Raw genomic sequence first — 27,119 nt, forward strand, 5'->3', positions numbered from 1 at the left:
GAGTAGTCTTAAACCTAGGATAGGTGAATGCATGGGATAAATCAGACTAACTCATACTGGTGGGGACAGGTGATCCTTCTCCTCCATGAATATAAAACAGTTAAGCTACTGTGTCTCATGAGACTAGCACAGGAAAAGAAACAATGCTAACAAGACCCAAGAGATATTACATACTCAACTATGACATATATTTTAAAGGTTTTGTCTTAGTTCTCACTGCAACCCACTATAGACATTGGTAATATGGATATTGTAAGACCATTTTTACAAAGAACAATGTAAAACTTAGAATTTAAATACACTACTAGTTGGGACATTGGACAAGTATATTACAGGATTAAAGATCTTAGTCTGATTTCAAGCCCATACTTTTTAGCCTTATACTCCCTCCCTAAAATGAAATAAAAGTAGTCTCCCAAATATGGTAGCTCTTCAGATGTTGCTCTCTTCCAGCTGCTAGACTTCAGTAACTCTGTTACAATAAATACTATCTTCTCAGTACACATTAGTATTATGTCTTCAATGAAAAAAAAAAGTAGTGAGGAAATGTGGCTCTAAGATATGACTCTAAGATAATCAAGTGTTTTCTAAGGAAATGAGTTATTCCTTTTATCACAATGATGACAATTTATACATTTTATATGCAAGGCGATTTTATTCTTTTTCTTATTTCTGATGGCTGTCACTCATGGTGCCTTGTAACCTTTTTTTTTTTTAAGATTTTATTTATTTATTTGACAGAGAGAGAAACAGTGAGAGAGGGAACACAAGCAGAGGGAGTGGGAGAGGGAGAAGCAGGCTTCCCACTGAGCAGGGAACCCGATGTGGGGCTCGATCCCAGGTCCCTGGGATCATGACCGGAGCCGAAGGCAGATGCTTAATGACTGAGCCACCCAGGCACCCTGGTGCCTTGTAACCTTATGTGCTTATTGATTTTTAACTGCTTGCTGCACATTTTGTTTGTAAACTTACATAGGAAGCTTCTTTGAGGCATGGAATAAAGTTGAGCGCTGAAAGGGTTACCATCTAGTTTTGGCATGGAGCGTAAATGTACTCCTATTGGAAACATGTCTAAATTCCTGGCTTGAATCCGCATTTTTGGACTGACCATTTAGGATGAATTTATGTTGCAAACTTGTGCAAATGTCAGCTTGTGCTTATATATTTTCAGGGGAGATATTTTACTCTTTCCTTTGGTACCAAGTTTGGAGACAAGCCATTTTCCTATTTTCATCTGGGAACAGAGTTATTTCTAATTCATCTTTACATGAAGAGACTAGTACTCGAGTTCCAACTAGAAGAAAAGAAGATTTCTGCTTTGACTTTCTCATATGGGCTCAGCCTTAAAATTGTTTTCTTCCGTACCAGCACCCACCCCAGTCCTGTGAAATATCAAAAAACGACACTCAAAAAAAACTGTGATTTGCACATGTGATTCGCACATGTGATTCAAGGTGAAAGCTGGCTTCAGTGTTCCAATCAATCTCAGGGTCTGGGCTTCACTCAGCTATTGCTCTAAGTTCTTTACTTTTTTTGTCAGACTACATAAGCATTTCTTTTCTTTTCCATTTTGTTGATTGTTTTCAAAAGAAAGGTCAGTCCTAGATCCTCATCTACTACATTGCCAGAAATGGAACCTAGAAGGGTAAGTTTTTCATGATTTATTCAGTTAAACTCTAGAGTTCAGTAATACACATTGCTGAAATTAATTTGAGGGAAAGACTATTACAGATGGCGTGGATGATCTCATAACTTTCTATTTAAAGAAGATTTAACATATGTTAATCTTTCCCCTTGTTAATGTATTTCTTTTCATTGAAGATCAATAATTTTCTTTTAATATTTTAAGGGATAATGAATTCTTGAGAGGCCTACAGAGAGACTTATATTCTATGCTAATTTCAATAGGAAAAAAAGCTGTATCTCTTGGTAAGTGACAATCTCTCTGGATACACTTGCAAAAAGTTATCTCAAAAGGAAAGGTTTGTGTTTCTTATAACTACTCAATTGTGGACAAGAACAATACATGGATGTAAAGATTCAGTCACAAAAAGGCCGTTCTGGGACTAAAATCTCATTTGTAACAACAAGATCTTCAAATGTGTTGATTTTAAATCAATGCATAATTTCATGGCAGTCACTCTCTACTTGTAATTCTGGTGTGTCATTTGGTCTCAAAAGACCTGATCTAAAGTTGGTAATGCTTATTACATTAAAACTTCCTAATGCCACTTGGAAAAATTAAACTATGTTAGTTAATTAAAATATGCAGTATTTAATACGGTGCTTCAAATTATTACAGATACTTGACAGATATACAAGGGGTTCAGTGACTTGTCTTTTGGAATTCGGTGATTGGAGCTGCTTCTTTGAGTCTTATGTATAATCCTGCACTTCACAAAGTTAATACATTGGAATGTGTCATGATTACCCGTACAGTTTATTTTTACTTATACTTATTTTGTATGAAATACAGGCTTTTAATACTTATACTTGTTTTGTATGAAATACAGGTTTTTAATAATTACATAGTCAAATCCTCTTGTTTGAGGTCTGATAAAAGCAAGAAAAAAATTCCTCTTGTTTAGTTAAAACCCATAAAACTAGAAAGAGCGATGCTTGGCAAATGCACAAATGATTGCTTGTGCATTTTATATAAACATTGAACTTGGTTTAGGAAAGATATTCCATTGATTGGTTTTACAATGAAACTCACATATTAGGTAATAATATCAAAATTTGTTTTGAGAATAATAGTATTGCCTGGCACAGTATCTGTCACATAAGAACATTAATAGTCAATCAAATATATGTGGGTAAATCAATCACTAAATGAACTATATAACGGGTTTATACATTTAAAAAAGCTCAATAAATATCTAATAGCACATTATCCTTAATTTTCTTAACTTGTCAAACAGCTAGTCTAGATCAGAGCTTTTTTAGCTGTGTGTATGTATGGGTGATCCTTGGGCCCTTGGAATTATGTGCCAAATTGCCAGTGAAATGCCTAAATGTGTTTTTTTCCTCCTGGGGAAAGTGTCACTGCTTCTAGAAGATCCTTCCAGTGTTTGAGATGCATAAAGTTTAAATATCACTATCTTAAGTAAAAGTGGATTTGTCACCAGCTACACCCCAAGACCTGGCCTTGACTGCCCACCTGCTTGTACTCACTAACCTTTGTCTTACACTTTTCCCTAAGCTCTTCTTTCAGTTTTCCTCTTAACTCAGACAAATGAAACTCATAACCACCCCTAGGTGATGGCAATTACCCAGATAAAATCTCCCACTGGCCCAGAGCACCCACACCATTGGAGCTAAACCTGACTCATGCTTGTGCAGATGGACCACAGAGTGACCTCTGGAATGACCTACAATTACCTTTACCTCATTATAATACTAAAACTCCACCCAAGGAGGAGCATCAGCCTTATTTACATAACATACAGTGTATTTATAGGCATGTTTCCTTAAGATGCATACATTACCTTATGCCTGCCTCTGCAGAGGATGACAAGACATCCTTATCTAAGTATTCATTGTAACCCTAAACAAAAGGAGCACATTCACTCTCTTTTGGGGAGTCACAGCTTTGGGAACCATTCCCTGTGATCTCCTTATTTACTGCAAATAAAAGTTTCTTGGTGGGACAACTCAACCTGGTACAATTTCTGACTCAACAAGGAGCAAACTCATGTTGGTTTGATTACAGATTTATTCTTGTGGATCAAGGTATTTCTCTCATCAACATGGTGGTCTCTTACTGGAACAACAAGAAAAAAATACTCTGATATAGTTAAGTCTTGGGATTTCAAAAAAACAAAGCATTATTAGGCTCAATCATTGCCACTTCCTATTGTAATAAAACCTCACAAGTGTGTAAACTCCACAATGGCAGGAATTTCTTTTGCCTTCTTCACTGGCTATATTTCCCACCACTTTGAGTGGCACCTGACTTATAAAGGTGGTCAAATTTTGTTGAGTAAATGAATTAAAATTCAAATGAACATTGCTTTTTTTTAAAAAAAAAGAAACTCATTGCCTATATTTCAACAATTCAGTGATCTATTATAAATGCTTAATAGGGCGCCTGGGTGGCTCAGTCGTTAAGCGTCTGCCTTCAGCTCAGGTCATGATCCCAGGGTCCTGGGATCGAGTCCCACATTGGGCTCCCTGCTCGGCAGGAAGCCTGCTTCTCCCTCTCCCACTCCCCTTGCTTGTGTTCCTGCTCTCACTGTGTCTCTCTTTGTCAAATAAATAAAATCTTAAAAAAAAATGCTTAATAAACTTAAAGGATGCAAAATTCAATATCCTCACAAATCCCAAGTTATATAAATTTTAAATTTTATGTGACTTATATATGTACTCAGATTTTGAAACAGTGTAATAATTAACTCAAGAAATACCCAAAGCTATTTTTTAAATGGTCTATCATAATTTTTGAAAATCTGACCTATAACAATTTTTGAAAATCTTCCAGTGTATGGTGAAATATGTAAAGAATTTCAGCCAACTAAGTCCCTAAAAGTCATACCTATGATGTTATGTTCAAGTTTAAAGTCAAAACTTGAATCATCTTCAGGTTTGCTTTATTGAACGGTTTCACGTTCAGCTGAAAGAGTCACACTATTTTATTCATTCATCAAAAGCCTAGTGTGCAGTATGAGCACATGTTTGTGAACAAGACAGATACCAACAGAGCTTATACTCAAGCAGGGAAATGGAAAGATCCATGCTTTTGATTTACAGTTCTTTCTAAAAGAATTGTCACAAATTATTGAAATGAAAGAAAGCAAAAAACAATTAAGAAATAACAGTGAGTTTTACATTATTAATTATATCCCCATTTACATGTTAATGAAAACTGAAACCTAAAAAGAACGCTTAAGGATGATCTCATCTAACATTCATTTGACAGATGGGAAACCTAAGACCAAAGTGGTGAATTGGCTTGGGCAACCTAAAACAGATAATGCAAGGAGTCAGAAGTTAGGATAGATACCTGTGTTTTCTGACAGCCTTCTCCGAATACTTTCTCATAGAATGGGGACTCACTCATCCCCCATTATAGTTACTGAATGAGTGTTAGTTGAATTCATTAACTAGCTCATTTTATTTTCCACATAAAGAAAAAGACATGTTATAATGTGCTAAAAACCTCAGAGTGATTAAGAACTAAGATGTAGGTCATGTGTACTGATGGGTTAATCTTTATCAGCAGGTATTCTAGTGGTTCTAACTTGCTTAATAAAAGTCAAGCTATGGGTAAATGCCTATCTTGGTAAAGATGGAATGGGAATATTTAGGTACACCATTTTGGAGGGTCATTAGTAATATCTATCAATATTAAATTTGTCTATCTTTTGATCTTACAATCACATCTCTTGAACACAAGTTTACAGACATGCATACAAATTAGCCAGGATACTTATAAAAGTGGCACTTGTAATAAGAGGAAAAAAGGTAAATAGGTAGCTTTACTCAATCATTAGGATTATAGAGACGTGACTATTTTTAAAGTCTCTGTGGAAATTTCAGTCCCAGCATTTAGGATGGGTCTGATATACAGTAGCAGCATAATTAAATTTAACTCTTCAAAAGCACAGAACCTGACACAACCGTTTGTACATAGAACTTCAATAAATATTCTTGATTAATTCATTCTACCCTAAATATATTCATTCAACCTACTGGGAGGCACCTTGACAACGTCATGGTTGAGAACCAGCATTGGCAAATAGTGTCAAATATCTAGATACTTTTCTAGGCTCTAACACATGACCATTCAAAACCTATTCTTTTGTTTCCTTTTTTAAAGCAGGGATAACATCACCAACCTCATTGGATTGTTTTAAGCAATTATCCTAACATCAGAGACATGGTGAATTGGCCATCATCATCATCATCATCTGTCTATGTACACAGGAGTATTATACTCTAAGCATTGTTTTTGCTGTCTAGGAAGTGCTTAAAATACTGGCTCCATTTTATTGGGCTGTAATGGAGGTCAAGAGAATTGTTGACTATAATAGTGCTTTGTGTTTCAGGTAATTGTAAAGTAACATTATTTAATAACTATTTTAACAAAAATCCTGAAAATTCTTCCTTGAAATATGTCTAATATGATAATTACAATGAATTGTGACAGAGCTATTGAAGCTAACTTTAGTAATAAATCTATTTAAAAGAAAAATATACTAACATATCATGTGCCTACTAGAGAGAGATTCTGAAATTATAGTTTTTAATAGCATAGTGAGTAAAAAGACAAAATTCCTTCTCTCCCCAGGTATAATCATTTATTATGTTTGGTCTATTTTTTTGAGGTATATACAAACACTGACTAATATTGAACTTTATATTTCAAAAAGGAACAATAGGTTATGTTTTGTTTTGCAAGTTGTACCTTCTATAGCTCTCAGATTATATGACAAAAATTTGAACTGTCAAGCTATACAGTGTCACAATGTCAACTAGTGTATATTCTTGTGATTACATAGCTTCAAAACTAAACAGGCTTAATTTTATGTAGATCAGGAATCAGCAATTTTTTTTTCCATAAAGGGCCATGTTTTTGACTTTGAGGGCCATCTAATCTCTGCTTCAACTATTCAACTCTACCCCTGAAACATGACAGCAGGGATGCCTGGGTGGCTCAGTTGGTTAAGTGCCTGCCTTCAGCTCAGGTCATCATCCTGGGGTCCTGGGATCGAGTCTGGCATCAGGCTCCTTGCTTGGTGGGGAGCCTGCTTCTCCCTCTGCCTGCCACTCCCCCAGCTTGTGCTCTCTCTCTCTGACAAATAAATAAAATCTTAAAAAAAAGAAACATAAAAGCAGCCAAAGACAATACATAAACAAATAGGAATGGATGTGTCCCAATAAAACTTTATTTACAAAAACAGTCTGTGAGCAAGACCTCACCTACGGCTGTGTTCATTGAGCTTTGCTTTAGATCTCTTTTTAGCATTCAGTGCTAGTGCTGTAGACCCCTAAACCAGACAGCATTTACATGAATTTTATAACCTTGTACAAACTCATGCAAATGGGAGATTTCATGCACAACCTTTAATTTTTAAAGGCACAGAATTGTCAAATAGTGAGTTAACCACTGTCATAGGGCAAATGAAAGGCATTTTTCATGGACAGAATCCTGTCAGAGAGTGTTACTTTATAAAGAGAAAAGAGCACATTAGTTACTCTTCATTACATGAAAAAACAAAAGCTACTCACGAAATATTAAAGGCATGTGGATATTGAGTGAAAAGAGAAATAGATGAGCTATGGCAGCAAAAAGAACCATTTCAGTGCATTTTATTGATCATTAACCTTTTGCTTTAGGAGGCATTTGAAAACAACAGAGAATTGTGTTATTGGTTTGGCATGAAACCTCTAATGATGCATGAGAATATATGCTCAAAAATGTCAAAGGTCACTGGAGAAATCACATATTGGCAGATAAAATGTTTTTGATGTTGTGTTATACAGAAGTAAAAGGGCAATAAGCTAACTTTTTTTGTAATGCTGGCTTGGGGAACTTTTGTGGTATTTAGTAAAGTTAAAACTGAATGTGTTTCAATCTGGCCTTCTCCTTCCTAGATACCATGAGATAAAACTGATTGATAAAATATCAAAGTCAAGGACATATTTCTTACCAAGCTTGCATTTAAAATTGTCAAGAATCAACCAAAATATTTTTATTAGTGGTGGTTCAGCAATTTGTCAGTAAAAATTGTCAAAAATTGGAGAAACTGCTCACTTTCTTTGCTATATAAAACATTCATCCATTTTGCTCCTTCTGGGATTGCTAATGTCTAAAATATGTCCATGACTGGTATCTGATCTTAGCTAGTATAAATATTAGGATAAGCTCATTGGAGCTTTTTCTTTTCCAGAACAAAAGGTCCACAAATAAACTTGAGAGGGATTTTAAAAATCTGAAAGTTTTGTGGGATTATGTACCTTTTACACAGCACCAAATAAGCATTAGTATGCTAAAAAAATTCTCCCACACTTAGAGCATTATACATTTAGGACCTCATCTGAGTTTCTTAAGCTGCTTTAATTGGAAAAGAATTTAACACTACCTTCCAAAATAAACTCAATTTGCAAAATTAAGCTTTGCAGGTGTATTAATTTGATGAAGATAAAAATGAACTTTAGACCAAAAACATTAACTTGTTCTAAGGGTAGGATAGATTTCTTGATTTTGGTTGACAATAATTTACAATCTACCTGAAGAGAAGGCAATATTTGTAACATGTGGCAGAAGTAAAAAACACCAAGTATGCATTAAAGAAGAAATCTTCATGGATTATCCTGTAGGTAATGTTTGAATGATCTAAGATGAGTTGGTCAGTGAGTTTTACTTTAAATGATCAAGCAAAAACAAAATAAAAACAAGGAAGTCATACTTTATTTCTAGTTTCCCATCTCCCCCCACATTGAATTCATCAAACACTAATATTGATCCTACCTCCAAAATCACGCCAAGGTTCCCATTTCTCCCCACACTCGTCCTCCACTCCAGCCCACCCACCAGAGGTTCTCATTGCAACTTTCACACTAACTTCCCAACTGGCCTCCCCACCTCAACCTATTTGACACACAGTGGCCAGTATAATTTAAAAAACAAAACAAAACAGGGGCACCTGAGTGGCACAGTTGGTTAAGGGTGTGACTCTTAGTTTTGGCTCAGGTCCTGATATCAGGGTCATGAGATTGAACCCCACATCAGGCTCCGCCCGCTTCAGATTCTCTCTCCCTCTCCCTCTGCCCCTCCTGCTCATGCTTGCTCTCTAAAATAAATAAATCTTTAAAACAAATAAAAGAACACAAACCCCCCAAACACCCCACAAAAAACAAAAAAATGATTTAAATCATACCAATCTTCTGCTTAAGCAGTAAATTGCTTCCCATTTACTGCATATAAAATCCAGCTGCCTTATCATGACCTACAAGTCAACAATATGTCTACTTTATCTGATTCCATTTTTTCTTGTCCAGACCCCCTTCTTGCCTCAATGTCTTTGACTTAGTGATTTCTCTGTTCAGAAAGCTGTAGTCTTAACTCCTTTTATGATTAGAAAATTCTCCTCCTTTAGTTCTTTGCTGAAATCATCCACCACCCCTCACTTCTTACTCTTTTGAGTCCTCCTTTCTTCCATTGCCATTATTAACCCACTCACTGTATTTCCTTTACAGTCTATAATTATTCAGCTCATTTTCTGATTACTTGCCTTATGCCTATTATTTCTTATTGAATGAAAGCTCCATGAGAACAGAGGTATTATTTTCTTTGTTAACTGCTATATCCCACTGCCTAGCATGAAGACCCACCCACAGCAGATAATCAGATATTAATTAAGAAATGAGACATACACAAAGGATGAAAATTCTGCAGATCTAATAATAAAATGACAATATAAGTTACACCCTCCCACACACACAACTAGATGTTTTATAATTAAAGTTTAATGTCCTTATTAGGTGTTTTTTGGAAATATTGTAATTGCACTAAGAGAAATATAAATAGACAAGGTAGAGAAAATACTATGGTCATGAAAAAATTAAAAACTCTTTTGTTTATGCAGAAAAATCACAAAATTTTAAGAACAGAGTGACTTTGTTTATGTAACTGATTTCCTGTCCCCAAACTCCAGAGCCTGATATGAAGCATTGCTCAATCAAAATGTCAAGTCTCAGTTAATGACAACCATTTATTGAGCTCTTATCTAGATCAGACTATGCTTTGTGCTTTCCGTGGACTCTCTGTTAATCCTCACAACAACCTTTATTGAGTTGCTATGACTATTCTCATTTTGCAGATTAGGAAATCTAGAATCTTTTATCTCAACAGGCCATAGAAATACAAAAAATTCAGCAAATCATCTGCTAGGCTCTGCAGATCTTACTGCTGTGCTTAATCATTTATGAATCTTAGTTTAACTTCTGTCTCTGACTGGAAAATGGAGAGACTGTGGAGTGCTCAGTTAATTAAGAAAAAAGACATTGCCTGTCTTTCCCCATGATTTATTCAGAAATGTCAGTGAATGGAGATTGGTATAGAAAGCAAAAGGAATGAGAAGATTATATCAGACTGAAAGTTGAGAGACAATGATCCAGAACTCTCATTCGTTAATTCACTTTATTAATTCTTTTATTGATTTCCTCTCAATTACCAGAGTGCTATATGCGGAGATAAGAAGATAAATAAAAAGGTTTCCCTGCCTAAGACACAGTTACTGTCATTTGAATAGAGAGACAAGTAAACCAATAATAAAAATATGCTGATCCCTTCTATAATGGATGGTATGTATGGAACACTTTTCAAGAGTTAAGTACATACCTAACTTCTGAGTAAATTAAACAGTGTGAAACAAACCAGCATTAGATGCTTTTATGAGATTGTAGGGAAATGTCAAAAGCACAATTCATTAAGTAAATAAAGACTACACAACTTAGTAGATAGATACAGAACAGGAAAAAAAATTTAGAAGAAAAGAGAAAAATCCCTATTTTTCTCTTTGAAAAATATCGAAGTATTCTATATTGTATTCAAGTATTCAATGTTGAAAATATTGAAAAATGTTGAAAGTCCATATTTTTCTCTCTGAAACAAGAAAATATATTTTCTTAAAGTTTGGCTGTTTACAAACTTACCCTGCTCTCCCAAATCACATCATATTGTTATTTATTTTAGACATAAAGCTGTCTGACTAATGCCTGTTCTCATGCACATTTCATCCTTGATTGTCTGAAGTTAATTCCTACGAGCCACTGCCTGACAGATAGTTTCAACTTTTACATTCTCATAATAAAGAGACAAGTTTACCCTTTTCTGGAAACTATCTAAATTTGATTTCCAATACCTGTTAAGGATCTAGCATCTAGCATCTAGACTTGGTAGTTATAAAACATCCAGCATATCCATGCAATATATTTGACAGTCAACTGTCTTACAAACCAAGTGACATTTTGATACTGACAAGTCAAATTTAAGGCATCTTTTCAACTTAACATTGCTGCAAGCACGAACACGTAATTATAAACACAAATGCTTACAAAAGCATTTCCATTCCTGAAATAAATTTTTCTTTTTACTCAATTACAGGTTATTTCCTTAATTACTCTTCATTCAAATATGTTTCTCTTCCTTGACATTTGTGTAACACCGATTATTATAGAGTTCTATACTTAACAAAATTTATTTAAATTTTAGTATAATCTCTGTTTGATTTTTAATATTTCCTTTTTCAGGTGTGTTTGTTTTATGTTATTCCCGATTTTCAGAGATTAAAGTTTAAAAAAGTTAAATGAATATGTATATACACACTTACACCTTCATATATATATATGTATCTATTTATAGGTCTTTAATCTGCCCCACAGACTGTATGCACATACACACACACACTTTAGAGAAAATGTAAATAAAACAGAAAGATATATACTCAGGTTTTGCAGCATACAGCTTTCCCTCAGGTTCTACCTAGTAACCTTAATTTGATTTTAGGGCCTCCTCCCAAGCAAGCATTTTAGAAACTTCTCTGATCACTTCTGATTAATCACTAAAGCCTTCCATACGGAACCCCTCCATTCACCCTCTTTGCCTAAAGATGCAAATTTGGCTTGTGCTTTATTGCATTATTCAGATTCTGAGCCCATTATTGTCCAGTTTTATTTGGATCCAAGAATGATTTAAGATTAGAAAAGGAAAACTTTCTGCTTACATCATCAAGCACTTGTCTGTGTGAATCAATGAGGAAAACCTGCATTTTAAATCTTAGCTTGGCCCACACTGTGGGCTCTAAGGACTGGGGAAGACAAAGTCTTTTCTCCCTTCAGGCTCTTGTCTGGATTAGCATTATTTTACCTGCTGCCCTCACAGAAAAGAGGCTCACGCCACCCCTGAAAAGACAATGCAGTTGTAACAGAATCTGAAACCTAAATCTGAAATAGATTCCATATTTTAGCACGTGGAGCTCAATCAACCACCATGTGAGACTTGCCAAATAAAATGGGGCAAAACAAGTTTTGTGACTCAAGCCCCTGATTCATGCTAAATAAATATAAGAAGTTTAAGGGTGATAAAATAAAGTTTTTTGGGGGGAGGGTTTGGGGTGTTACCATCACAACTACTTGTTCCCTTGACATGGGAAGAAAATGGTTTCTTCCTCTGTACCTCAATTTAAGAGAGAGGCTTCAAGGAGACCACTTTATATGTCACCTGTATTTTTAGTACACAGTAGATTGGGATGTGTTTCCTACATAAAACTATCTGAAGCATAAGCCAGCCTGCCAGCCTTTCTGAATTGGAATTAAATTGGAATTGCTGCTGCATTGGTCTTGGTTATAAATCCAGAGTTTGTCGGGGCAATGAATGCCTACGTTTTCAAATTTCCTCAGATAAGATGTCAACCACATGAGAGAGTCCCTGGTGCCTTTCACCCCTCCCCACACACCACACGAGGGGCCAGAAAAGCTCAGCAAAAATAAGCTTGGCCAGCTGCCACAGAGCCCAAATGTCTAGTGTGAGAAGTATGGGAACACAGAGCTCCTTAGTCAAGGTACTTAGTAAGAATTCCCTAGGATGGGGCAGTGGGTGGGAAGAATGTCTCCAGAGAACCCATGAGAGGGACCTCAATGGAGTCTCCTTTGACCTTGTGATCCACACAGCATGGTGACTCTCAAGACAGTAATTTCTTACATGGCAGTTCAAAGATCCAAGAAATCCAAGCAGAAGGTGCCAGTCCTCTTAAAGCACAGGCCCAGAACTGGCCGAGCCTCATCCTTGGCATATTCTATTGGTTAAGGCAGCTCCTGGCCAATTCAGGTAAGAGAGGAAGGGAAAGAGTCTCCATCTCTTGATGGGGGTTTGTTAAAAATGTGCAGCCACTTTGATCTGTCCATGGTCACAACTGAGGAAACTAATGTCAAGTAGGTGCTGATTTACTAAGTTCTTTCCTGCCTCCTTACTTTGTTCTCTGTTCAGAAGTCATGGTTAGTGAGAAAGTAGAAAAACAGAAGTTCCGGATAAAGAGAAAAGCTATGCCTACTTCTCCCATTGAGACCGATAGGGTGCAGCAGACCTGAGATGAGCAAGGGGACAATTTTGTATTATTTTATTTGGATTTAGACAGGAAAGTTCAGTTATCAACTAGAACACTTAAAACAAGTGCAGACATGTCACTGGACTTGCCTTAACTTATATTCAGGAGTAGAGAAAGAATTAACATCGTAAGACATTTAAAAGGGTGATGAGCCCTGTTAGAATGGCTACATTAGAAAGATAAGAGATGGGAATGTGTTGGTGAGAATGTGGAAAAAAGGAAACCCTCCTACGCTGTTGGTGGGATTGTAAACTGGTGCAGCCAGTATGGAAAACAGTGTGGAGGGTTCTCGAAAAATTAAAAATAACAGGGACCTGGGTGGCTCAGTTGGGTAAGCATCTGACTCCTGATTTCAGCTCAGGTCCTGATCTCAAGGCCATGAGATTGAGCCCCGGCCCCCATTGGGCTCTGCAGTGGGCATAGAGCCCATTTAAGATTCTATGTCTCCCTCTCCTGCCCCTCCCCACCCCAGCTAGCACTCTTTCTCTCTAAAAAAACAAAACCAAAAAACTTTATAGAGTCTAACTTGGATTCACAAAGGCCTCCCGCAAATATGAATGAGCCTGAAGATACGCCAAGATATCATGCACATTTGACTCATAAAAATGTGAGGGTATCTAAGAGTCAAGTTTATCCTTAACCTGTACAGAAAGGCTTTAAAACAACTAAAACATTGAGATCTGAGTATGTTAGAGAAGAGGGATAAACTGTTTTTTGATGCAATGTTGTTTTTTTTTCTTTAAAAAAATACCACTTATTCTCAAGGAAGAATAATTGAAATCAAGTGCTTATAGACTCAGGGCCTTAAAATTATTTACTTATGACCATTTGGGGAAAATGTTCTGGACCAGTAAAGAAAAGAGGTCGCTTTTCTTTTTGATCTCTCTTCTGAACCAGAACAAACAAACAAATAAACCGTAGGCATCTCCTTTCAACATGGCATTTGCTGGGTCAGTTTTCACCTTGAGTAGCGAGCAAGTATACAAATAGGATCAATGAAAGTGATACAAACTATGGAATAAAAGGCACAAAGCATTTCAAGGATTAAGAAGTTAGCACTAACCTTCTCATTCTTTCAGTATTCTGGATGGGAGAGAAGTAGAATCGGTTCTGGGCATGCAGTACTGAGGTCCGACTTCCTCAGGTAGAGCGAGAACCCTGTTCTAGGCGTTATTTCATCTAATTACCACACAATAGAAGCAGGCACTTGTAACCTCCATTTGACAGGAATTTCAAAGGAATTTAGAGTGATCGAGTAATGCGCTCGAAAGCACTAACCAAGGGAGTGGCAGACTCAGGACTTGTGGGCCGATTCCAAGCCCATAATCTTAACCATTTCCCAAATCTCCTATCATCTTTTCTAAAATACAAGTTAGATGTACTTACCAAGACTTGACCACGACTCAGCTCAGAGCTCTGCATCATTTCCTTCCCACCGGTGTGTTGCTCAGATCTGGAAACTTCCCCTAGGCAAGTTACCATCTGCAATAGGTTACTCCCAGGTGCGGAGGGGCTCTCCCAGTTCTGCCATCTCACCTGAGCAGCTGGGGCTCGTCTACTGTCACAACCCCCTGTAGCCCACTAGCTGCCTTTTCACCAGTGTGATGGCTATAAACACAATGTTTTCCACAGGACTTAACAAGTCTGTGAGCAAAAGTATGGGTAGGTGTTATTTTCAAGAAAATCTCTTTGAAGATACGGAATGACTTTTCATTGAAAGGTGAATGTCCGTGAAAATAAGTGAAATGTTTTCGATTGTTACTACCTTGGAAAATATACCCAGCACTTCTCCTTTTTCTCATTTCTTTAGATTCAAATCTTGACCTACATCTCCCGTTCTCTCTGTCTTCAAGATTATTTCATTACTTTGAAATGAATCTTTCGAGCTATGGCATGAGGCAACTAGATTAAAAAAAATAATTCTGTATTTCTCATATAGAAGTGGGGAAACAGAAGTAGAGAATGGCTTTTTTACCTACAGAAAGGGCCTAGTCAGGAAGGGCCTTGCATAGAGGCAAACATACTTAACTCCTGAAGGGAGAGGAAAGTGGTACCACACTTTATGTGGTAGCAGTAGCCAAAGACATCTCTTTCGGTGCTTCCAAACCCAACGGGACAGTCTCTCACCCATGTGTAGTGAGTGGTCCTGGGAGTTGGAGGTAACTGATCTAGGTAAGAACACAAAAATAGTAATGTTCTCGAAATGTCCTTTCATTGGATACTCTTCACATGATTTCCTTTTATCTAATATATTCCTTTCTGCCAAGGCTCTCTAAAAACTCCTCAGCCATTCCGGACTAACTTCCAGAACCTTCTCTGCATGCCAGATCAGCCCTACCAGATCAAGTGACTCTGGTTTAAACTTAATTACTATGATACATGAGGAACATATATGAAGTCACAAATAGGCCTCTTAAAGGCAATAACAATAAAGCTTTTAGTCTGAGATATAACCATCTTTCTGAATAACATCCTCTGTATATTATCACTGGTGTTGACTTGTGGCAACATTCTGAGCTATTTGCCATTTGGGTCTGCTTTGAGAGAATACGGGTTGTAGATAGCAGAGACTAGGCTCCTTACATGTGCCCAGCATTGTGCTACAAACTCTATAAACATTATCTTAGTTCTCACAATTACTTGAGCATATATTCAAAAATATCTTTCTCATCCTCAAATTACTCTCTATCACTTCCTTGCTTTATTACTTACATATAAGCTCCCTGAGAAGAGGAATCTTAGATCTCTTATCTCAAGACCAGTCTCTGAAACTATGGATGAATTCATGAACCAACCTTTGAAGAAGATTGTATTATTATGTGCATTTGACAAGTAATCATTGAAGGATTCAGCATTTAAAACCCAGTAATAACCATAATATGATTAACCTATTAGAGTCTGTTAGTGAGGACCCATGAACCAAACTGTGATAAAGGCATTCTGTGATTACATCATGCCAGGACACTCCTCCAAGGCAGGTCCTTCCATTGGTGCTATTTTAGAGAAACACTGTCTTAGAGGGGATTAATTTCTTCTCCAAGGTCACACAGTTATTTAAAACATGGCTAGGATTCCAACTCAGATCTATGACTGAGAACAAATGCTCTTAATGATGAGGTTATACTGCTTTCTTTCCAGTTTGGTCAACTTGCCCAATACAGATGATCTACTGCTTATAATTACTTCAAATAAGATTTTATAATACCTCTTCTTCCCCTAATTATTCTATCTATTATCTCCAGAGGCAGCACAGGAAGAAAAATCAAGCTAACAAAACAGGAGAGGGTCAGAGGAGATGGTGAAAAATTCACTGACTTAATTCAACAAATATGTACAGAACAGATAAAGATGAGCCATATCCAATGAGAGTACTCACTCTGCCAGAGTTTATGATCCCAATGGGCATTCTGATGTGTGATCTTGACATTTAGCACTGGAAGGGCAGCCATTCTCATCTGGACGTTTTGGAAAAACCACTACAACAATCACGTTGAGTGGACATTTTGCTTCCTCATTAGCCAGTCTAGCTATACATTTCAGATGAGCTTTGGGTTTTGTGTTTGTTGCATTCTACTGTCTGATGCCAAAATAAATCTGCTAATTTGCCATTGTTATCTTTGTCTGTCCCCCCCCCCCCCACCGAATTTTCCCAGGAAACATCCAATTATACAGTTCCTAATTCTTTCTCTTCCACACAGTACTAATGATCAAGGTAGACTCATCAAGCTCCAAGCTAATTTCAGTGGGCGAAAGAAGAGTAAAGAATAGGAATAATGACCAGCAAATAATAGAAGCACCCTTTCCTACATATTTAATTCTGTATCAGTGCATTTATTCCGTGTGCAAGTTCAAGAGGTAATTATCACCTATATATAAAGCAAGACATGCTAAATTAGGGCACAGCGTTCCAAGAAAAACAAAAGCAGAAAAACCTAACGATTTAAATAAGTCATATTCCAATCTGTTTATATCATTCCTTTCAAAAGAATGGTACAATTTACTAATTGCTAATTTTGTAATTGCTACTGTGGGTTGATTTTACCTCCAATATTTACTGAAGTGTATCCAACTTATAATGAGTATCAGTACATTTTTCCCTTTTAAAAAGGGTACAATGCTTCAGAAAACAATAAACCCAATTAAGATTAATTTCAATTCAAAAAAAGATGGCATTATATGAATATGAAATGGCAGGGGGGATTTTAATCGGAAAAAAAAAAAAAAAGAATTAGTAACATCCTAATCATTTTTTTATTTTATTGAATCATACTGTTACATTTTCATTGAAAATGGTAAAATTATTGAAAATCAACCCAAACCACCTTTAAAAAAATTAAAATGTATGGTGAAAATTAAACATAAATCCTAGAAAATATTTTTCAAATAGACAAATATTTTTATAATTTTTACTTAAAGAATTCTGAAGCTGGGACAGTCTTATCTTAGAAAGCCTTCCATGTAAGAATTAGAGAATATCAAAATTTACAATTGCCAAAGGAAAGCTTCCCAGCTTTTCCATTCCCCAATTTGAATTATGATCAATAATAGAGGCAGAACAAATTACACTGCAAGTTGGTACTACAAATTCTTCCTCAAAATCTCTAAATCTGATGGATCTGATTTTGATCTTTTTTTTAAAAAAAAGATTTTATTTATTTATTTGACAGAGAGAGACATAGCGAGAGAGGGAACACAAGCAGGGGGGAGAAGCAGGCTTCCGGCTGAGCAGGGAGCCCGATGTGGGGCTCGATCCCAGAACTCTGGGATCGTGACCTGAGCCGAAGGCAGACACTTAACAACTGAGCCACTCAGGTGCCCCGATGGATCTGATTTTGAAAGGGATCTAAACATGCCGTAGAGCTTAAGGTTTGCAGTTTGCCTGGGTTAGAATCCTGTTTTACTTGCCCTTGTTGTACTTAATCTCGTGGAGTCTTGGTCTCCTTATCTGTAAAATGGGCTTGATATTAGTACCTAACTGTGATGATTAATTTAGCAATAGTAAAGTGGCTCAGAGTCTGGCACAAAGACAGTGAAGATGCTATCTGACATTATTAATGTGATATTCTTATAAAAAATCTGATACAGAATCACTTTACCCTCTCCTAGGAATTACTGGTATCATATACCTTTCTTCTCAGTAGAATGAGATCAAGGGAGAGCTCTAAACATATTAAAAGAAAGCCACCTTCAAATGTTTACTTTTTCTTCCAGTGTCACCTATTTGCCTCCTGATGAGAAGACTAACGATAGGAGCATGGCCCTAAGCACTGACACACATGGTTTCATTTGCTAACTCCCAGCTTTTAAGTGGGCACACCAATAACCTCAATTCACAAAAGATGAAATTCAGCACCGAGGGTGCAGTGGTCACTGAAGATCTCACATCTCTTTAAGAGTAATAGTACCATGTCCCCATTCTGCAGATAGGGAAACTGAGGCATAGGGAAGTTACTGAATGTAAGCAAGGTCACACGGCCTTTTAGTGAGGGTGTAATTCAGACCGAGATGACATGGGCATGGGTTTTAATGACATAATCTGTTTCTGCATATTCCCGCAGTCTTTCCCTTCATTAAGGTACACTAATACACCTAGTACAACTGTAGTAAATTCAAAATCACTCCTCCCTACACACAGGTACACACACACTCACCCCTGGCACAAGCCCTACACATACTTTCCCAACTTGATTGTCCTGCCTCTAAATATAAGAAAACAGTTGAATTATTACTTTACTGTGAATTTTCCTTACATCAACAATAATATTTAGAACTCTTTACTAATTACAAATTAATCTTTCCTAGTATATTTTTTGAAATATTTAGAATACACTACACTACAAGGGTGGTTTAGGAAGCCTCAAACACTGATACCAGTGAGAAACTCTAGGGAACTTGGTAAGTTGATATTAAACTTAAGAGAATACTTGTCAAAAATGTGGGTAGACACCATCAACCAAGTCAAGTCATTAGAAACTAGATACCATAATTATGTAAAGTGAATTTTCTACTTCCCCTCCCTCTCTCCCCATACCTGAAATATTTTTAATATAAAGGACACTGTTTTAAACCGCTGTTTTTACTAAGTCAGTAGGGTATAAAAATAACTTTAAAAAACCCCTTAAAAGATGGAAAGATTAAAATTTGGCTGAAAAATATAAGAAATGATAGCATCAGCATAACTATTATGGTGCCATCCCATTTCCCCTCTTAAAATACTCTTTTTGATCATACCCACAATGAATCATGCATGGATATTTGATTGTTATAAATTTTATTTGAATAATAGAAAATAATACATACAGATAACCATAGGATACACACACAGAATTTAAAGATAAATTTTATACTTTTCAATATGAAACAAAGTACATATCTCATGGAGATATATTGCTACAAATGCCAGGAAACAATAGAGTAATCATCTTGAAAATGGAAAGTATAGGAACATATTATCAGAATTACTAAATAATAAAAAGGTACAATTCCATTACATGTAGCATAAAATACAGGTATTGGAGAAAGTGTTTCCCCACTTTTTGACTGGAAATAACAATGGTCATATGAAATCTACTAGTCATCCAGATTTTTTCTAGATATATACAGTATATACAGACCTTGCAGAGAAAATTATAAATATTTTTCTCCTTTGTGTATAATGACTTTATCTCAAATGTCATCTTTCAACGTAAAGTAATATTTCATGATGGTATCAGAATTTTGCTAATTTCTATACTTTTTTGATATCTGAACTGTTGGTTTCAAATTCTGATATCTTTGTAAAGAAGAACAAGTTCCTGCAAAATGTGAAATTGGTAGGAAAGAGGTAAAAAATTGATTTCGCAATGTCTAACACTCAATCTGTCGATTTTCATATATACTTTACATATTGCTATGAAGTCATGTCTTCAACAATCTTTTGAAAACCACATATTGAAAGACTGAGTCATACATATCAAAGTCAGCAGCATTGCCATGGGTCTATTACAAATTTAACTCAGGAACTAAAAAGCCTGCCAGACTCACTCTGATAGACGGTTGGATTTCATTAAAAAACCATCTCCACCATCCAAAAAAGAGAGGGTCCCTTAATGGAATCAGAAATTGGAAATGAAGAATTGTGTGAATTTTGTTTAATATTTGAGTTGAGAGTCAGATCATTCCTTATTTTCTCCACCGTGTTTTAATAAAACCTGAAAGCTTGCTCGCAGGTGTGAAGGAAACAATTACTTTTAAATTTTTTTTAATATTTGAGAAAGAATAAAATGGGATCATTTCAATTTCATAATATCATTGAAAAAAAGAAAGCATTACCCATAATAGAATGCAAGCTTTAAAAAAGTGGCTGGTCCGTATGACTTTTCTATGGTTAAATAAATTCTTATTAATATTTTGCAAAGATTCAGCATGTTAAGGGTAACAAAACACTTTCACATTCCCTTCTTTATCTCTTAACAAACGATGCACGGGGCAGGGGCAGGTATGCTGGGTATTATCTCCACAGTCTATAGATGAAAAATTGAGAACTGGAGAGAGCAGGGTGATTTGTAAAGAATCTCGCAACTTTGTCATGCCTAAACAAAACAGGACTGTTCCCACCTCTGGTGTAGCATTTTCCAACATTCTTTTGAATCACATGCACCCTCTTCCAAACAGGGTAATTTAAAAAATGTATTTTCACCCTTGAGTATTTCAAATGAGCATATCAAAATAATACCGATTAAGTCTTCTGAGCAATGCTGTTACCATGGGAAAATAACGTTTGGATTAAATGAGTTCCTCTACATTAAAAAAACAAACAAACGTGTGCACATGTGTGTGTGTGTGTGTACACATGAGAGCATGTGAGTCTATCCATAGGCAGTGCTTAAAATCATTGCTTACGAAGATCTTTATCAAAAGTCTAATGTAGGTAATATGTAAATTCCTTTGGTTTATCAAGTAAATATTAAGGCATTTCAGATTCCCCTAAAAGGATTTACTGTTTTTTTATTATATTCATATTTTACCTATAGAAAGTTAAAAATACAGAGTTGAAAAAAAAACATGCATAACCACCGCATTTCATGAAAGCACTTTTTTTGTAACCAATTAACTTTCTAGTAAATAATAAAAAAAAGTTAATATCACCACAAGGCATTTACAACGAAGAACAATACTACAGGTATATAACTTGACACAGCGTGGACATTTGAGATGGCTGAAGTAGAACCTCTTGCATCCATATCTGTCAAAGATGATAAATAACTCATTAATAAAGATTTTTACCAATATAAATTATCAGGGCAAAAGCAATGCCTCTCCTATCAAAATCAAATCATACCATGAACCTAACCTAAAATCACAAGTTATTATTAGCTCTCATTTTTTTTTTTTTTAAAGATTTTATTTATTTATTTGAGAGAGAGAATGAGATAGAGAGCATGAGAGGGGGGAGGGTCAGAGAGAGAGGCAGACTCCCTGCTGAGCAGGGAGCCCAATGCAGGACTCGATCCAGGGACTCCAGGATCATGACCTGAGCCGAAGGCAGTCGCTTAACCAACTGAGCCACCCAGGCGCCCTATTAGCTCTCGTTTTATTTATCAATGTAGCATATATTACTTGCCAAGAATATCTCTAAAAACGCTGATGTACTTAAGTTTTTTAAAAAATGAATCTAGGCTTTGTTCATCTAATATTATTTAACTTTAATTGAAATTGCAAAACAACTTAATCATTTTGAAAACATACTCTATTACAGACAATTTTGAGATAATTCAATGGTTTAATTAAAGAAAGCTTCATTGGATAAAAGTTTGGAAAAATGTGTTTGTTTCTACTTTATGCATTTCTAGATAAATTATTAGGCATAATATAAAACATCATCTTTTTTTTTTTTAAAGGCAATCAATAAAAGCTCCATTTTCCTAGAGATGGCCTTGTCTGCTCTAGTCCTTGCAAGCTCAGCAGACGGCACATGTCAGATGAAAACGCTACTCTTGACTCAGCAGCCCTAAAATGCAAAAATCGTGTCCGTTCCTGCAAAAGCATAGAATCTACTGCTCCGGCCATATTAGAATGTGAACTCTACATCTTGCACTATTCTAGGAGTAAGAGAGCCTATCTTAATTACTTTAAAACCTATGTAATAATAATCATAACAAGCTTAAATTTCTAGTTTTGCTCTGTTGAAGTGCATACAGTTTTTAAAAGATCTATAGTCTGAAATGGTTTTTATAGATTTTTATGCTGTGGAACTCAGTTCTAAGATAAACCCTTCCCATTTTCTTGGTATAGTTTAGTTATTTGTTTGTTTTAGTTTAAGTATGGCAGTCTTTATGATTTCACATAAAGATAAAATTCTTCCAAGTTTCCATATCCCTCTTTCTTGTTACTTCCTAATGATGTCGGTCATTTTGTTTTCTAAGATTAAAGAGAGAGCTTTTAATCTTATGCCCAAGATTACAGACTAGGTCAAGCCCTGTGAAAGGAAACAGGGAACAAGGTTATTTATGTCACTGAGAACTACAGAATAGAAGACAAGACGGCTTCTACTCTACTTAAACTGAGGTCCCCAAACTCCAGATTTGAGATTTGAAAGAATAAATGAAATTTCTTCTACCACTGTCACTGATAAAATATGAATGCGAGTCTGTTTCCCTTAATTCTAAAAGTGTAATTTCTATTGTAAAATAGGTTTAATTTGGATTTTGAAAGGAAAAGTTAGCGTGAACCTCCTTCGAAATCAGAAACGAAGAATTTTTTTTTAGAAGTGTTTTGGTTTGGCCAAGCGGTTTATGACCTTAACAATGTTACATTTCCCGCTTTTTAAAGAACTGATAAGATTCATGTATAATTTCTAGGAGGCAAACAAAGATCTTAAAACTAGTTTGTGGGTTTAACACTGCCCTTGAGAAATGCTTAAGAAATTCTGTTCTTGGGGCGCCTGGGTGGCTCAGTCGGTTAAGCCTCTGCCTTCGGCTCAGATCATGATCCCAGGGTCCTGGGATCGAGTCCCACATCGGGCTCCTTGCTCAGCAAGGAGCCTGCTTCTCCCTCTGCCTGCCTCTGTCTCTCTCTCTCTCTCTGATAAATAAATAAAATCTTAAAAAAAATATTTAAAAAAAAAAGAAATTCTGTTCTTTAGAGGCAATCCAAAGGCAAATTTGGGCATAGCTCATAAGGAGGAAAAAAATTCAGATTAATAAAGTTCTGCTAAATATTTTTTGATGTCTTTTCTATTTGTTATTATTATCTTTCTTCATATTTTGTATCACTCATGAGAAATTTCTGTTACCGTCATCTCTCATATTCCAAAACCTTCCTACCATTCGGATGGAGGACATCATGGAGGAGAAATGGACAGAAGGACATTGACTGACTCACTCTTGGGGGTTCATAATGCTGATGTTATCAATAAAGTGAATGTTGACTTTGACCAACTTACTGGTTATCCTTGGAATCCTGATCTGTTCGCTACTGGCTCCATCCCCTCCATCCGTGGTGGCCTTAACTTCAATAATGTAGTCCTCTTTAATGGGCAACAAAAGTTCTGCTGACGTCTTATTTGTGTTCAGCACCTGTACGTTATTTTGACTGCTAGTCCTATAAAACACCTAAAATGCATGAACAGATACACTTATTTCTTACATTGCCTACTCTTACTTTGTTTCATAGAACTGATTACTCTGAAGTTACCTCACTTACATATTGTTTGTCTTGTTATATTCACCAGAATATAAGTTTAATTCATAGCTCTTTTCATAGGTCTTAGGCTGGGGGTCAGCACAAACTAGAATCATCAAGTCCTCAAAATCAAGGAGGGGAAGAAGAGTGAACTTCTATGGAAGAGTTCAGCTGGCTTGGGCATTTGGAAGGTTGGAGAGAGGGGGCAAGACCCTACTGTACTGATCTCGAAAGCCAGACCAACAGACTAGAGCTAACGATTTCCATTGTTTTTTAAGTAGTACTGGGTGGGGGGGCAGGGGGCATCAGAATTAACAAAGTAATTAACATCATGAACAATTTACAAACATTTTGTCCCAAATCCCTGCATGACCAGAATTACTTCCCTTAAATTTACATTTAAGAAATCAGACATTTGGGGGAAAATACCCTTTTTATTAAAAGTTTGATATCTATGTTAAAATCAGATTGCGGCAACCGTATTATCAGAGTTAGAAAAATCATTCAAACTGAGCTTCCCTTGCCAGGAATAGGAAAAGAAAGCACTGCAAATATCTTACTTTGTATCCCGTTACTTCTGATTCGTTCTCCATTGCTTTAACTTGTTCCCAATTAAGTAACACTTTAGTGTCTGTAGCATTCCAAACAACATTTCCTGGTGGCTGACTGGGAGCTTGAAATGCAAAATGAGAAAATGAACCAGATTTGAACATGAATGATATTTTACATAGAACAGATAAAGGACGGGTATAGAAGGCTTATAAAAATACAGCAAAATCTCTTTGGTAATATGCAGCATATAGGCGGAATCAGAAAAAAAAAATAAGGGTAGCTAAATTTCCTTTTCAAAAGGTTCTTCAGTGAAATTGTGAGAATTCATTTAATCATATTCATCACATCTTTGAGGACATTTCTCACTCGTGGCTGTGGGTCCTTTTCTGGAAACACGTTGATAGTGGAGATAAGGAAATTCCTTTATCCACCACTAGAGGGACGCTTGTTGATGCACCAAGAAAGGCAGGCGGTGTGACCCACTTTCACACATCCACACAGAGGCCGAGGGAAATTGCCAACTGAGCAGATTAAAGACGCACAAAATGTAGTGTGGATGATTTTTAAGCCAGCATTGTGTGATGAGATAGGCAAACGGGAGGCAATCAAAGATAAGGGCTACTTCTATTTATTCCCATGAAGTAACAGCTATTCACATGAAAAACTGCGGCAGAGAGTCTATATTTCACTCTTCGTTTTCCAAGTTTTAAAATCAGTTTTTGAGAAAAATAAGGCGAAACCCTAAAACATTAATGAGAATTCCATTCGATAATGAATGAAATTCTCTGAGGTTTAAAGACTTGGATTCATAGCTTAGTTCCCTCTCACGAACACCAGACAGCATACTCATGCTGGGGAAAGGGGGTTCAGCAGCAGCACAGTCAGGACATTAAAATTCAGTTTCCTGCCAAGCACAAAACAAACACAATATTATCCATTTGGCCACAGCATCACAACTGCCCAAAGCAGTGCTGAAATATGTTGTACTTGTGGATTTAGCCACAGAATGTGATCTGGTTAACTGAATTTGTAATGGGAAAATGATATAAAATATTGGCTAGGCAGGGAAACTTCTAAACATCATTGACTCATGCCACGAGGGAAAGACGGCTGAACTTACGCTGGGAAGAGCTCTCAGATACTTTTATGTGACTAATGACACCGAACAAGACTGTCTTTGCTGCGGATTCTTTTGCTTCGTGTCTACTCTTTCACACTATTCTATGCTGCCTTTGAAATGGTGTGATCTGGCATTAGCAACGACTTAGAGAGTTCAAGCTGTACTGCTTTGATAACAAAAATGTATATAACGGCAGTAGCTTTAGGGTTGAAAGACTGATGACCATGTTCTGGTGACACAGGCCAAATGATATGAATGCACCAGCCTTAGAACATTTTCCCGAAGTCTGTGATTTCCTGCGTCCTAACAGTGAGTGTAACGGGCCAGGTTCCACTGGAAGCGGCTCAGGGAGCAAAAGCAGTAAGGTCTGTTTTACTGAAAGGTGCATGCTTGGGAGGTTGGATTTTATTAATATCCAACTTGAGTAATGTTGGCTGAATCATCTCTTCCAACACTAGTCTTGTAGAAGAGATGACTGCAAGTATGACACTGAGGCTTATCTTGTATCAGCCCAAAAATAGATGAGGTGAATGAATGCAGCCTCGATTGAATACTTTTTGAATAAACAGATAAAACAGGAAAAGGGAAAGGAAGAAAACATTAAGGTTTGTTCCGGGTCTGATTACTCTTACTCTTTTTTTTTTAATAAAGATTTTATTTATTTGTTTGACAGAGAGAGACACAGCGAGAGAGGGAACACAAGCAGGGAGAGTGGGAGAGGGAGAAGCGGGCTTCCCGCGGAGCAGGGAGCCCGATGCGGGGCTCGATCCCAGGACCCTGGGATCATGACCCGAGCCGAAGGCAGACGCTTAATGACTGAGCCACCCAGGTGCCCCTGATTACTCTTATTCTGAATCATATCAGTGTTTTCTGAGCCTCAGGTCATCATGTACCACTTTCATAATTTTTACTATCTTTAAAAAGAAGACTCGATTAAAAAAAAAATAAATAAACAATTACCTTAGCTTCATCCCAAACACTAATACTCACACTAGCATGGGCTTGATATGCTAGTTACGTTCTTACGGTACCATCTAATAATGAAGCATTATTAAATTAAAAAAAAAAGTATTTGTGAACCACCCTCGAATTATCTCTTACCACCCCTGATAAGAATAACATCATCTGGAAAATTCTACGCCAAATAAACTTTCCTTCCATGTTCAAAATCCTATTTGTTAGTAAGTAAATGCTTATTAAACATTTATCATATGGACATGGTAAAATGTGCTTTTATATAATATAATTTAGTTAATTCTCACTGCATTATAATAATGTCCATTTCTGGGTAATGTCCATTACATGGGTAATCTGGAATGAGAGACTTAAAAAAATTGTACACTCATGTTCACAACAGCATTATTCACAGTAGCCAAAAGGTGGAAGCACCCTAATTGTCTGTCAACAGATGAATGGATAATCAAAATGTGGTATATACATAAGATGAAGTATTATTCAGCCTTAGATAGGAAGGAAATTTGCTGACACATGCTACCACATGGATGAACCTATTATGCAAAGTGAAATAAGCTGGTCAAGAAAAGACAAATTCTGTATGATTCCATTTATATGAGGTACCTAGAGTAATTTCTGTCAAATTTGTAAAGACAGTAAGGGGAATGGTGCTTGTCAGGGGTTGAGGGCTGGGAATGGGGATTATTGCTTAATGGGTACAC

At 36.4% G+C, this 27,119-nt stretch overlaps 1 protein-coding gene across 4 annotated transcripts in view; it reads right to left on the minus strand.

Moving 5' to 3' along the window:
- Positions 1 to 19,374: 19,374 nt before the first annotated feature.
- The window catches only part of CNTN3 (contactin 3), a 205,723-nt gene continuing 197,978 nt past the window's right edge, over positions 19,375 to 27,119 (minus strand). For all 4 annotated transcript variants that reach the window (XM_081820955.1, XM_081820944.1, XM_081820935.1 and 1 more), the window contains 3 exons: positions 24,332 to 24,444; positions 23,533 to 23,701; positions 19,375 to 21,333 (listed from right to left, as the gene is read on the minus strand). In XM_081820955.1, coding sequence (XP_081677081.1) covers positions 21,233 to 21,333; positions 23,533 to 23,701; positions 24,332 to 24,444 — 383 coding nt within the window. In that variant the 3' untranslated portion in view covers positions 19,375 to 21,232. The remainder of the gene's footprint in view (positions 21,334 to 23,532; positions 23,702 to 24,331; positions 24,445 to 27,119) is intronic.

Source organism: Leptonychotes weddellii, chromosome 1, assembly GCF_054177405.1.
Source record: "Leptonychotes weddellii isolate Sample4059 chromosome 1, ASM5417740v2, whole genome shotgun sequence".
In the NCBI taxonomy this organism is placed as follows: domain Eukaryota; kingdom Metazoa; phylum Chordata; class Mammalia; order Carnivora; family Phocidae; genus Leptonychotes; species Leptonychotes weddellii.